General features: G+C 37.1%; 1 protein-coding gene across 10 annotated transcripts in view; it reads right to left on the minus strand.

Moving 5' to 3' along the window:
* LOC118677195 (interleukin 1 receptor accessory protein) overlaps positions 1–13,290 on the minus strand; it is a 157,930-nt gene that overhangs the window by 102,673 nt on the left and 41,967 nt on the right. For 7 of the 10 annotated variants that reach the window (XM_036352089.1, XM_036352087.1, XM_036352091.1 and 4 more), the window contains one exon: positions 2,743–2,815. In XM_036352089.1, coding sequence (XP_036207982.1) covers positions 2,743–2,815 — 73 coding nt within the window. Of the gene's footprint in view, positions 1–2,742; positions 2,816–12,133; positions 13,003–13,290 lie in introns of those variants that run through there. The other 3 variants (XM_036352084.1, XM_036352093.1, XM_036352095.1) reach the window with 3 other exon arrangements.

The following is a 13,290-nucleotide window of genomic DNA, read 5'->3' on the forward strand; positions in this document are numbered from 1 at the left end:
CATGGAAGGGTCCAGAACAACAAGATAAAACTCTTACTAATATCATATACATTTACAGTACTCTAGGGTTTTCAGTCTATCTCTCCTCTGTTACATACATATCTTGTTGCACCATTCAGAGGGGTACCTGACACAGAAAGAGCTACATTGTAATTGGGCGACCCGCGGAGACGACCACCAGGGATTCAGATCAAAATTTAGGAGCCTTTATTAAGCTGGCCAGCGACTGCAGTTCAGCCTCTGCTTTGGCAGGGTGCTGTAACTGTAGTCGCTGGCCAGCTTAATAAAGGCTCCTAAATTTTGATCTGAGTCCCTGGTGGTCATCTCCGCGGTCGCTCCATTACAGCATGAAAAACCAACAAGTCTGCTGACATATATGTCATCATAAGAGGTGGCACCTTGCCCTAACTGTTTTGGCTCAGTAGATAGAATGTCGGCCTGAGGACTGAAGGGTCCCAAGTTTGATTCCGGTCAAGGGCATGTACCTTGGTTGTGGGTACATCCCCAGTAGGAAGTGTGCAGGAGGCAGCTGATTGATGTTTCTCTCTCATCAATATTTCTAACTCTCTATCCCTCTCCCTTCCTCTCTGTAAAAAAATCAATAAAATATATTTTAAAAAAGAGATGGCACCTTGATGCGTGAGAGGTTGGTTGATCCCCCATCCTGTGCAGTAATCCCCCCACCCCCATAGCCCAGAGACAGTTTCCTCTTTTATTTTTGTCAACACTTTCTTTTTGTTCCTCTCCTCCAACTAGGAAGTACATCACTGACACAAACACAATATACCTTTTCATAAGGAAGCAAATGAATATGTGTCAGATGGGCTGAGGGGATTACAACATGTTTCCTGCTCCCATGGTGACCCAATGAAGCTGGTATGAAAACTAATCTTATTTGAGAAGTCAGCTTCCCCAGCAGAATTATGAGTCACAGTTTCTGGGTAGAAAGCTCACTTTCCAAAGGAATTTGGGGTGGGGGAGCTCTTTGGAAGAATTACAGTAAAGGTCATTCAGATAAGCAACACTGCCAAGACCACTGGGGAAGCACCAGCACCCACCAACTTCTGGGACTTCACTGTTCTCCCAGCAGAAATAATACAGTTACCTCTCTCTTTCCCTTCAAGGTGAGGCAGCATATCAAACCACATTGATGGATCACTGGTATGAATCCAAATAAGAAGTTCCATTATAAAATTGGCCAATTTGCCTAAAAAAATAGATGTGAAAGGAATGTATATAAGAGAGAGAGAGGGAGAGAGGAAGAAGGAAGAAGGAAGAAGGAAGAAGGAAGAAGGAAGAAGGCGGAGGAGGAGGAGGAGGAGGAGGAGAGGAAGGAAGGAAGGAAGGAAGGAAGGAAGGAAGGAAGGAAGGAAGGAAGGAAAGTAGGATGGAGATTGGGGGAAGAAAAAAGAGAAGTAGGAAAAGGAGAGGGAGTAGGAGAGAACAGAATGAGTTAATACATCAATGAGTTATGAGAAAACTAAAGTAGGATAGGATAGATAGTGATTGGCAGGACTATTTTAGTGAAGATGGTTAAGGAAGGCCTCTGTAAGCATAGAATTTAATCAAGTAAGAACAAACTATGATCAGGGTTTATATTCAGCATATTTAAAAATCAGGACATCGTGGCACTGACCATCAAATGGAGCACTCACTAAAGCCGGATATATGCCAGTCTAAAAAGCCAGTAGAGCTATATAGTCATGTATCCCACCTGAATATCAGCCCTGTATAATATACACTTTCATCTGTGAAGACCCCAGGGGCCAACGAGATTGAAAGTTATCTCTCCTTCTCTCAGCTTTGAGCTGTACTCTGTCCTAGTTATACCTCTCCTTTAGTTCTGTTTTTGTTTTCTAATAAAATGCTTTAAGTGTCATAGCAAAACTAAAAACGACCAGAAAATATCATCAGGATGGTAGGAGGACTCAAATCTATGTCATGTGAAGAACATCTGAAGGCATATATTAGAGAGCATGGTCATGATTATATGATCACTGTTGTAACATTTGTGGAGGCCTTTCACATAAAAGAGGAAATAAAACAATGGTATTCAAAGTATGGCCAAGATTTTTAGGGGAATTATACATTAAAAGCTTTTTTAAAATTAAGATATCTAGGTTCCTTGCATTAAAATTAGAAAACCATTGGATTATGTATTTTCTATTTAAATCAATAAATTGAACCAAAGAAATGTATGGAAATGACATATAGACAAATTTCAGTTATATGTACTAAAATCTAAAATTTTATCAGTCCAAAGATATAACCAGTTATAATAAGTTAATCACTAGTTAGAGATACTAGAAAATAGTTCTGAATAGTAATTCTGGAGAAGAGAGGAGACCTGAAAAGATAAACTTTCAAGTCCCTTGTAAGTCTGATTTCATTTGATCCAGGCCCATGATGTTGAGTTCGGTAATTCAAACTCAATAAAAGCTTTGGATGGCTCCTCTTATGAAGCAACACCCAAAGAAAGATTGAGCCTGACCAGTCTTTCTTTCCTATATAGAAGCAGCATGACAGAAACCTGTCATTATTTATTTGTTTTTATAACATCTCAATTGACTGTTACCACCAAGGCCTTCTCCACCACTGGCTCAAGTTTGGAAAACAGTGCTACTATCACTGTCATTTCTTAATAAACTATATTATTTTCTCTTAGTTCATTTTCATAAAGACTGAGATAATACACTATGCATGACTTGCATTTCAATTGATTGTCAAAAGCCATTCACTTACCCGAGGCATCACTTTGCAAGATCCCATAGAAGTAGAGACTCATTACACACCACAGAAGTCCCATCTTGTCCATCTAAATACAAAGGTAAGGGAGAGGACTCATTACTCTCAGTGCTTAAATAATATTTAGTGCATATGCCTACTGACTATTGATCAGGAACTATTCTGACAATTTTACAATACTAACACATTTAATTGTCAGAACCAACCAAGAAGATAGGTTTTTTTTAAAAAAAATATATATTTTATTGATTTTTTTACAGAGAGGAAGGGAGAGGGATAGAGAGTTAGAAACATTGATGAGAGACAAACATCAATCAGCCGCCTCCTGCACGCCCCCTACTGGGGATGTGCCCGCAACCAAGGTACATGCCCTTGACTGGAATCAAACCCAGAACCTTTCAGTCAGAAGGCAGATGCTCTATCCACCGAGCCAAACCAGTCAGGGCAATAAGATAGGTTTTTAAAAATCCTTGTTACAGATAAAGAAACTGGGACAAGTTTAAATCACATAACCAAGGTCCTTTGGGTAGAAAGTGGTAGAGTAATAATCAAACTCCAACAGCTTGACTCTAGAACCCTTCCTTCTTTTCTTCTTTTTAAATTAATTAATTAATTAATTAATTAATTAATTGGGGTGACATTGATCAACATGAACATGTAGATTTCTGTATATTGCACATGTGCCCAATACCCAAAGTCAAATTTTCTCCTGTCACATTATATTAGGACCCCTTTCTCCCATCACCTCCTTCCTTCTGGCAACCACTACATTGCTGTTTGTGTTCATAAGTTTCATTTTTATATACCACATATGAGTGAAATCAAATGGTTATTAGCTTTTTCTTACTGACTTATTTCACTTAGCATAATGTTCTCAAGGTCCATCCATGCTGTTGCAACATGGCTGAGTAGTATTCCATTGTGTATATGTACCACATCTTCTTTGTCAGTTCGCTATCTTAGGACACTTTGGTTGTTTCTATGACTTGGACACGGTGAATAATGCTGCAATGAACATAGGGGTACATATATCTTTGCAAATACATAATTTCAAGTTTTTCAGGTATATACCCAGGAGTGGGGTTGCTGAGTCATATGCTAGCTCTATTCTTAATTTTTTGAGGAAGACTGCTTTCCATAGCGGTTGTACCACCAGCAATGGACGATGTAGATCCATTTATTAATCTGATATATAAACTGAACTATAAATACCTATTTAAAAAAACACTCTGGATTTTTTTCATTAGAGTCACATTCCAGAAGATGTTCGATCTTCTTCCCTTCTTTACATTCCTTTGGTCTATTCCCAACTGGAAGTATTTTATAATCCAGGCAATTTGTCTTCTTCATTATAAATAGGAAATCTAGAAATTCTGAAATCTGACTTGGTCAGAATTCCACCACACTATGAATTTATAGTAAAGGGAAATATATAAACCACATGCCCTGTTGTGGCTGCTTTCCTCATCTCACTTGAAAAAATAAATGATGAGTCTTAAATCCAATTTCTGTGATCTTGAGCCTCTCTATTGATAACCAGCTGAAACAGTCAACCAGCAAGAACCATGCCCTTACTCTTGGTTGTGTGATCTTTAATGCAGAAGGCCTGAAGATTTAACAACTCTGTGAAATATTTATTTCCCTAATGCCCTAGACATATCTGGCCTCTGGTTATAAATACTGAAATATTTGCATTACTGAAAAATTTCATACTGTAGATCTCCCTTTTCACTTTTGAACACAACAGTCATATGTAAGGGTGCTTATCAGAGGTCTTGGATATGTGTCCAGATCATATTTCTAGTAAGTGACAGAGATGAGTTTTATACCCATATCTGGCTAACTGTAAGACTATTATTATCCCAAACATTAGCATATGTCATAAGCTTTACAACCACAGGGACTCACCAGTCTTAAAAGGTCAAAGAGTTACTTGATTAATAGGGTGACCATGTAACAGCATTTAAATGGGACAATTCTAAGAGTATTATACTGAAACAATAGGTGTAAACTGATACTGTCCAAGAAATCCACACAGCGTGTAGTCACTTTAAAGGGCAATGCAAGTTTCCAACCCCTATCACCTCTCTTGACCACACATCATCAGAAATCTCTGGTTCATACTGTGCTTCCTCCTTTAGTATGACCATACACAAATCAGGTGAGTTGATTATATCTTAATAACTGTTTTATTTCAAAGATTAAATGTCTCTTTCTTATCACCACCATTCCCTTCCTATTCATATACTATTACCTTAGGGAACTCTTCTCTCCATCATTCCTTTGTTCAATAAAACATATATTGAAGACTTTCTGCTTATACGTCTCTTCGATATAACTGTAGGGGCCTCTAGTAAGTTAGATGCATGGCCTCCTCTAAGGACACTTCTTTCCAGTAGAAGAAATAAACCACATGCAAATCACTTCAATGTCATCAGCTATGAGCAACACACATGCAGAAGCTCTATAGGATATATAAAGATTTAGCAGGCAGACATTCTAGCACCAGGCAGAATTTAGCAGAGCCTTAAAATGTGTACACAAAATAACTGCAGTACAGAGTAAATAGTGATAAAATAGTCAGAGAGGAACAGATAAGTGTAATTGAAGATTAGCAAAAGACAGAGATGACTCTAGGTAAGGCAATCAAAGAAGACTAAATGTAAGAGGCAGCTTTTGAACTAGCAAGAACTGGTTTGGAAATTTAAAAGTGAGGCAGAATGAAAGTCTGTGGAAAGGAAGCTCAATGGAGAATAATGCTCAAAGATAGGGAGAAATGGACCATAAATAGAAAATAGTCTATAAATAATTCAGTTTGGCTCAAGCACAGGGTATTAGGAAAAGTACTATGCAGAAGATTTTGTTGGAAAGCAGGAAGAGTTAGGGTTACAATATAACATGGACTTGAGTAGCAGCTTAAGAACTTGGGATTTAATTTTAACAGCAAATAGGGGAATCATTGAAGGATTCTGATTAGAGGAGTGATATTAACATCCAGTTCTGCCTAATGGAGATCATTCTTCCAGGCACGTATTAGATGGATTGCCACTAAATTCTGTCTTGAAATCATTTTGGCTCCCTAGTCTGTCATCCCAGTAATTGTTATCCTCCTAGCTTTGTGTCATCTATAAACTTGATCAGCATGCCACCTAGGTCCTCATCCAAGTCATTAATTAAATTAATTAATAATTCTGCATTAATCCTTGTCAGTGGAGAGCAACTAGATATTTCATTTCAGATTCAGGGCACAGTACTTTCAGCCCTAATACTATTCCTAAAGCAACACTTAGAAGACATTCTAATTAGGGTGATTGAGGACCTTAATTGATATTCTCATGAGTAACTGGATTATGCCAGAGGCAGCAAGGAGTCAGGTCACCAAGGTAAAGCTAATCAAAAGATAACTTGTGTGCAAAGACAAGTCCAGGGTCAGTCTGGCCCTGTGATGAATTAGAATAAAGCAGACTGAAAAGAAAATGTGATTGTGTCGGCTGTTTTTGACAGACTAAAGGTACCGAGGTTAGTGGGAGGAGGTTGGCTGGTCTGCGACCTCTCTAAGAAGGCAGGTTCATTTAACATCATCTTGCATTCTGCCTAAGAATTTTATTATTGTGACTAGTAATACACTTTTTAAAAAATAGGGAGTATTTATTGATTTTGAGAGAGAGAGAGAGAGATTTGTTCTTTCACTTATTTATGCATTCATTGGTTGCTTCTTGTATACGCCCTGACCAGAGATTGAACCTGCAGCCTTGGCATATCAGGCCAATGCTCTAACCCAGAGTAATACACTTTGGTTCTTGTTTCTTGGGGGGAGGGAGTACTGGGTATTTGCAGAGATGGAGAAACTGTCTGAAGGAAAATAAACCTGCCTAATGACACATGGTTTCTCATGGTCTGAATTACAGTCTAGCTTTAGATTACTGTGGTAGACTTTAACAGACTCTACCCTTGCTTCAGATGATTGAAATTTTATATAATAAATTTCCAGTTAGCCTCTCTTGCATTATCCATTTTATTTACTTTATGATCACATTTATACTTCCTTTCTGAGGTCTTGGTACTTCTCTCATAGTCAATGCCATTGTTTCCTGGTATATCAACTTGGATGCCTATATCACCTAGTGAGAAGTTTTTTTTTGTTTTGTTTCTTTAATATATTTTATTGATTTTTTACAGAGAGGAAGGGAGAGAGATAGAGAGTGAGAAACATCGATGAGAGAGAAACATCCATCAGCTGCCTCTTGCACATCTCCCACTGGGGATGTGCCCGCAACCCAGGCACATGCCCTTGACAGGAATCGAACCTGGGACCCTTCAGTCTGCAGGCCGACGCTCTATCCACCGAGCCAAACCAGTTTCAGCGAGAAGTTTCAAATATGTACTTAGGTCTACGCTATCAACAACAATGTTAATAATGACAGCTAACATGCACTCAGAACTTTAACATCAACTCCTGCATATGAAGCTTTCTATTTTCTGCATTCTCTAGGCTCAATAAGCACTAGGGTCTCATTTCTGAGTTAGCCCTGGATTCTCTCACTGAGCAGCCAGTAACAGGCTAAAACTAGTTTTGCTTCCCCAAGGATGGTAATTTTTCTAACTGACCACTTGCTCAGCCTTTGTTCTGCACATCAGCATTTCAATAGTCCACAGGACTGATTTCTCCCTCAGTTTCCTGATTCCACTTATAGCTCTATATTCAGATCATGGCTACTCTTTGAAGCCCATGAGCCTGGTCGGGGCTTGGACCTTCAACCTGGTGTTTTTCAGCACTTTTCCAGGAGCCTGCACCCTGTGCCTTGTAAAGTCTTCTCTGAACTGGATAAGCCTCTTGTAACCATGAAGCTGCTATCACCTGCTTCATTCCTGGCCAACAGATGCCCTTTGCTATCACCTGCCTATTGAAAATGTGGCCACTAACACCAAGGCACAAACCTGGCAGGTCATCCCTGTGTGAGGTTAGCCCTGCAGCCATATCGCTTGCTTGAGTCCTGATCCCACCCAGGTCCTTTTTCCCTTCTCTAACTTACTGAGCAGGTCTTGTACAGCTATAACAAATAAGTCTTTGAAGGACATAGGCCAGATTATTAATTATCCCATTTTATAGAAAAGGAGACAGCATTTACTTAAAAATCAGAGGTATTTTCATCATCAATTTTTTATCTGTTTTCTAGTTTTTTGACCCATAGAAGGGTCCTTGTGAAGAATATTCCAGAATCTAGGATTTATTAATGAAAAACTTTCAGCAAAGTGACATGAAAGGCTCTGATTCTGGGCCAAACAAAGCAAGCAAACTCCACCCTGTCATTATCAATGAACTGCAGTTGTAAATTTAGGAATAATACGTGGAACAACTATTAGAGGACTCTAAAAGTTAAAGAATGGCACATTATTTTCAAGTACATAAGAGTCTCCCCATGCACCAGAAAACACACCTTAACACATTTAAAAGAATTAAAGTCAATCTTCTCTCTACATAATTAAACAAGAAATCAATAAAAGAAAAATAACAGGATAATCTCCAAACACTTCAAACTTAAGAAATATAACTAAATAATCCATGGATCAAACAGGGAAATTAGAAAATATTTTGAACTGAACAAAAGTGAAAGAAACAGTATATCAAAATAAGTGGGATGCAGTTGTAGAAGTGTGTACAGGATAATCCAAGAAACTACAGGCCTACATTAAAAAAGAATGACTTCAAGCCTGTAATCTAATCTCCCATCTCAAGAACTTGGAAAGAGAAGAGAACAATAAACCAACCAATCAAAAATGAAGGGGAAAAAAAGAGTAGATACCCCAAATTTTAAGACAGAAAAAATAATAAAACCAGAAGTTGGTACTTTGAAAAGAACAATACAATTGCTATACCTCTAGCTAGGTGAACCAAGAACAAAAATAAAGCACATATCCCTAATATCAGGAATGAAAGATGATACATCACTACTGGTTACATTGGCATTAAAATGGTAATAAGGCAATGTTCAAATCCTTAGGCACATAAATACCACAATTTAGATGAAATGGACAGACATCTTAAAAACCACAAACTACCCAAGCTCATTCAAAATAAAATAGATCCTTTCATTGATCCTATTATTAAAAGAAATTGAATTTGCAGTTAGTAACCTTCCAAAAAATAAATTCCCAAGCTTCAGATGATTTCACTGGTGAATTCAATCAAACATTTAAAAAATAAATAACATCAATTCTACATAATCTCTTCCAGAAAATAGATGACAAGACAGTTACCAATTCACTTTATGAGATATTACTCTGATTCTAAAACCTGCCACAGACAGCACACAAAAAAAGAAATCTATAGATATCCCATAACCAAGCAGAGTTTATTCCAGAATGCAAGGCTAGTTTCAGTATTTGAAAAATCTAAGAAAGAAAGATCTCATGATCATATCAATTGAGGCAGGAAGAGCATTTGACAAAACTCCACATCATTCGTAATAGAAAGAAAACCTCTCAGCAATCTAAAATTAGAAGGGAACTTCCTGAAACCAATAAAGAGCATCTGCAAAGAACCTACAGTGAACATTGCATCCTATGTTGAAAGACTGAATGCTTTCCCACTAAGATCAGGAGCAAGGCAAGGATGTTCATTCTTTGTACTTCATTCCCGAAGTCTTAATCAGTGCAATAAGACTATTCACAGATGACATAATTTTCAACATAAAAAAAAAAATCTTAATGAACCTATTAAAAATAGAAATAAGTAAAGTCCCAGAATATGTAGTCAACACACAAAAGTTAAACATATTAATATATACTGGCAATGGAAAACAGAAACCACTTTTAATAAGGGTGGTTATAATAATTAAAACAAAAATGAAATATTTAGCTTAAAGTCTAACCAAACCTGTACAAGATCTGTATGCTGATATTTATAAAACATTGATAAAAAGAAATCAAAGAAGAACTAAATAAATGGAATTATGTGGTTGGCAGAATGGCCCCATGCCTTAGATCCCTGGAATCTATATGCTATCTTACTTAACCAAAGGGATGTTATAAATATAATTAAAGTTATGAATATTAAAGTAGGAAGGTTATTCTGGATTATTCAAGTGAGCCCAGTCTATCACATGAGCCCTTAAATGCAAATAACTTTCTCTGGTTAAAGTCAGAGAGATGCAGCAGAAGGACAAAGCAGAGAAAAGCAAAGCAAGAAAAGAACTCAAAAGCCTGTGAGATTTAAAGACAGATGTAGCAACATGTCAAGGAATACAGGTGGCCTTACAGAGCTGACAGTCAGTAGGAAACTTCAGTTCCACAACCACAGAAAATAGAATTCTGCCAACAACGCTGGAAATGCATTCTTCCCCAGAGAGTCCAGAAAGGAGCCCAGCCTTGCTGACACTTTGACTTTAGCCTTGTAAAACCCTAAACAAAGACCAGATAAACCACACTGTACCTGGATTTCTGACCAACAGAAATTGTGATATAAAAAGAGTTGTTTTAAGACACTAAGTTCTGTTAATTTGGTTATAATAGTAACAAACAATAATACAATAAACATAGCATATTCATGAACTAAAAGTCTCCACATAGAAAAGCTGTCAATTTCCCCCCAAAATTAATTGACAGATTTAATGAAATTCCAACAAAATATCCTAACAAGATTTTGCTTACAGATAAAGTCAAGCAGATTATGAAATTTATATGGAAAGAGAAATGCCTTAAATATGAAAAACCATTTGAAAAAGAAGAATGAAGTTGTAGGAATCACACTAAACACAACCCAATTTTAAAATGTCAAAAATCTTAAAGAGATACTTTACCTAATAGGATACAGCTGATCCCCCTTATCTGTGATTTCACATCCCATGGTATCAGTTACTGACAATCAACCATGGTCCAAAAATATTAAATGGAAAATTCCAGAAATAAACAATTCATAATTTCAAATAGTGCACCATTCCGAGTAACTTAAGGAAATCTCTCACTGTCCCACTCCATCCTGCCCACGATGTGAATCCTCCCCTTGCCCTGTGTATCCTGCCTGTTGGTCAGTTAGGGGCCCCAGTGCTTGTTTTCAAGTAACCCATATTTTACTTAGTAATAGGCCCATGCACAGGAGTAGTGATGCTATACTAGTAAAGTAATGAAGCCGTAAAGTGCTTCCTTTAAGTGCAAATGTGTGTATCCTACAGAGAAAAGAAAACATATTATATTTAGGTTTGGGTACTATCCATGATTTCAGGCATGCACTGGGCTTCTTGGAACATACCCCCCTTGAGTACAGGGAGACTTACTCTACTCAGAAGGAAAACTGACACATGAAAAGATATTCAAGTCATTAGCCATAAGGAAAATGCAAATGAAACCCTCAAAAATAGACACGACTACACAAAATACCAGTGCTAAAGAGAATACAGAGCAACTGGAACTCCCTACTGCTGAAACTACCAAATGGTACAGCCCCTCTGGAAAATAATTTGGCAGTTTCTTATAAAGTTATAAATATTCTTCCCATAGGGTCTAGCAATCCCGCTCCTCGGGATTTATCCAAGAGAAGTGGAAACTTGTGATCACACAAAAACCTATATACAAATGTTCACAGCAGTTCTATTATTAATTTACCAAGCCTGGAAACAATTCAAACATCCTTCAACGGGCAAATGGATAAACAAACTCTGGTGCATCTAAAAAAAATAGACTACTTTTCAGCAATACAAAGTGATGAGCTGTTGATAACAACAACTTGGATGAATCACAAAAGCATTATGCTAAGTGAAAAAAGCCTGTCTAGATAGGTTACTATCTGTCTAATTCCATTTAAATTGCATTCCCAAAAGGACAAAACTAGAGTGATAGAAAACAGATCAGGGACTAGAGGTAATATGAGGGTGTGACTGTACAGGGATAGATAGCACAAAGGAGTTATTTGGGGGATAGACCAGTTCCATATCCTGATTGGGGCAGTGATTAAATGAGTTGATACATGAGTTATTGTTCATAGAGCTGTAATTCAAAAAAGTCTATTTTATTGTATATTGATTAAAGTATATTTTAAGTGACATGATCTTTCTTTTAAAAAATATCCACAAATGATTTGTGAACCCCTCTAGATAGTTTAAATAAAGCTGTTTTAACTTAAATATGGTTTCTATTTTCAACGTTTACTTTAAAAATAACAAGAGTCCTGTCATTAAGTACTGAATGTTCCAGAAAAGTCTAGCAGTTCAGGAACATAGGGAGATCAATGAATTATCCCAACTTTCAGCATATCAAGCCAAAGTTGTTAACCTTGATACAACCAGCAGAGTCCAAGTTTACACCAGAAAACATTAGCTATTGCCTCTCTCTTTCTTTCTAAATACCTTCAAAGTCTTTGAAAATCTGAGGAGACATATATAACATAACATACCACCTGCAGTCTTTCAAAGTTTGGAATAGGATATGAGCAGATTGATTCCCTTTTGTTCTTTAATATTCTGAATAGCACCATGTCCTGTGGAATGAGGGAAGAAATATCACAAAGAGAAATAGAACTAGTTTTTCAGTGAGATGAAAGTGAAAGGGAACTGAACTTAAGTTCTAAGTTTAACTGTTTGATCTTGGACAGCCTCAGAGAAGAAGAAAAGAATATTCACAGCAACCACTTAGATAGATAAAGTGTATTTCCTGGTCACTGCATTGATGACTAATTTAAGATAGACAAGCTAGGCATTCATGTACCCTTTTCAATGAGGACAAGAAGAGTATTTCAGTGTACCCTTTTCCTAGTGAGTGGAAAATTTGATGATTAAGTTTTCTGTACTTTGAGATACTGAAGCAGGAGTTTTGCATGGGGGTGATAGGGACTAATACTTGCCTCATCAGTTGTTTTGGGAGGAGTGTACTTGATAATCCCCGTGGAGTGATTAGCACAGTCCATGAACATAGTATCTCTCAGTAAAGGCTGGGTATCATTAATTCTTAGTAAATGAAATAGTACACTTGAGAAACTGTGAAGCAGCAGACAAATGTGAGCTACCATTAATATTATTTACAAAGAAGAACACAAGTTAATTTTTTGAGTTGACTATTGACCATTGGGGAAAAAAACTTGCCATGTCCTACACTTTGTTTAGTATCCTAGGTCCAAATTTAATGCTCTGTTCCCCAAATATTTCAGAGAAGACAGGTATAGTTGGTATAGTTATAAGTCAGGCCTCTCTAACTTACAGGAAAGCCACAATTGTTATACTATGCTCTACACTGATTTTTTTTTACTTTTCAGTTAAGGATGTACAACATTGTGATTAGACATTCATATACCTTATGAAGTGCTCACCCCGATTAGTACCTATATAACATAATAAAACTTGAACATGAAGAAATCATGGTCAAGAAGGTTTCTCTTCTCTATTCTCAAATACTTCTCTTTTTTTTAATGGAAGTAAAAACTTCTGCCCTGACTATCTCCTAGGACTGTTGTCAAGGACCGAATGATGTGACATGTGAAAGAAGACTTTGTAATTATAAAGTGCTATAATTACACAATAATATAAGGGGTTCTGACATTATAAAATACCCTGGGAT

The sequence above is a fragment of the Myotis myotis genome, unplaced genomic scaffold, assembly GCF_014108235.1.
Source record: "Myotis myotis isolate mMyoMyo1 unplaced genomic scaffold, mMyoMyo1.p scaffold_m19_p_2, whole genome shotgun sequence".
Taxonomy (NCBI): Eukaryota; Metazoa; Chordata; class Mammalia; order Chiroptera; family Vespertilionidae; genus Myotis; species Myotis myotis.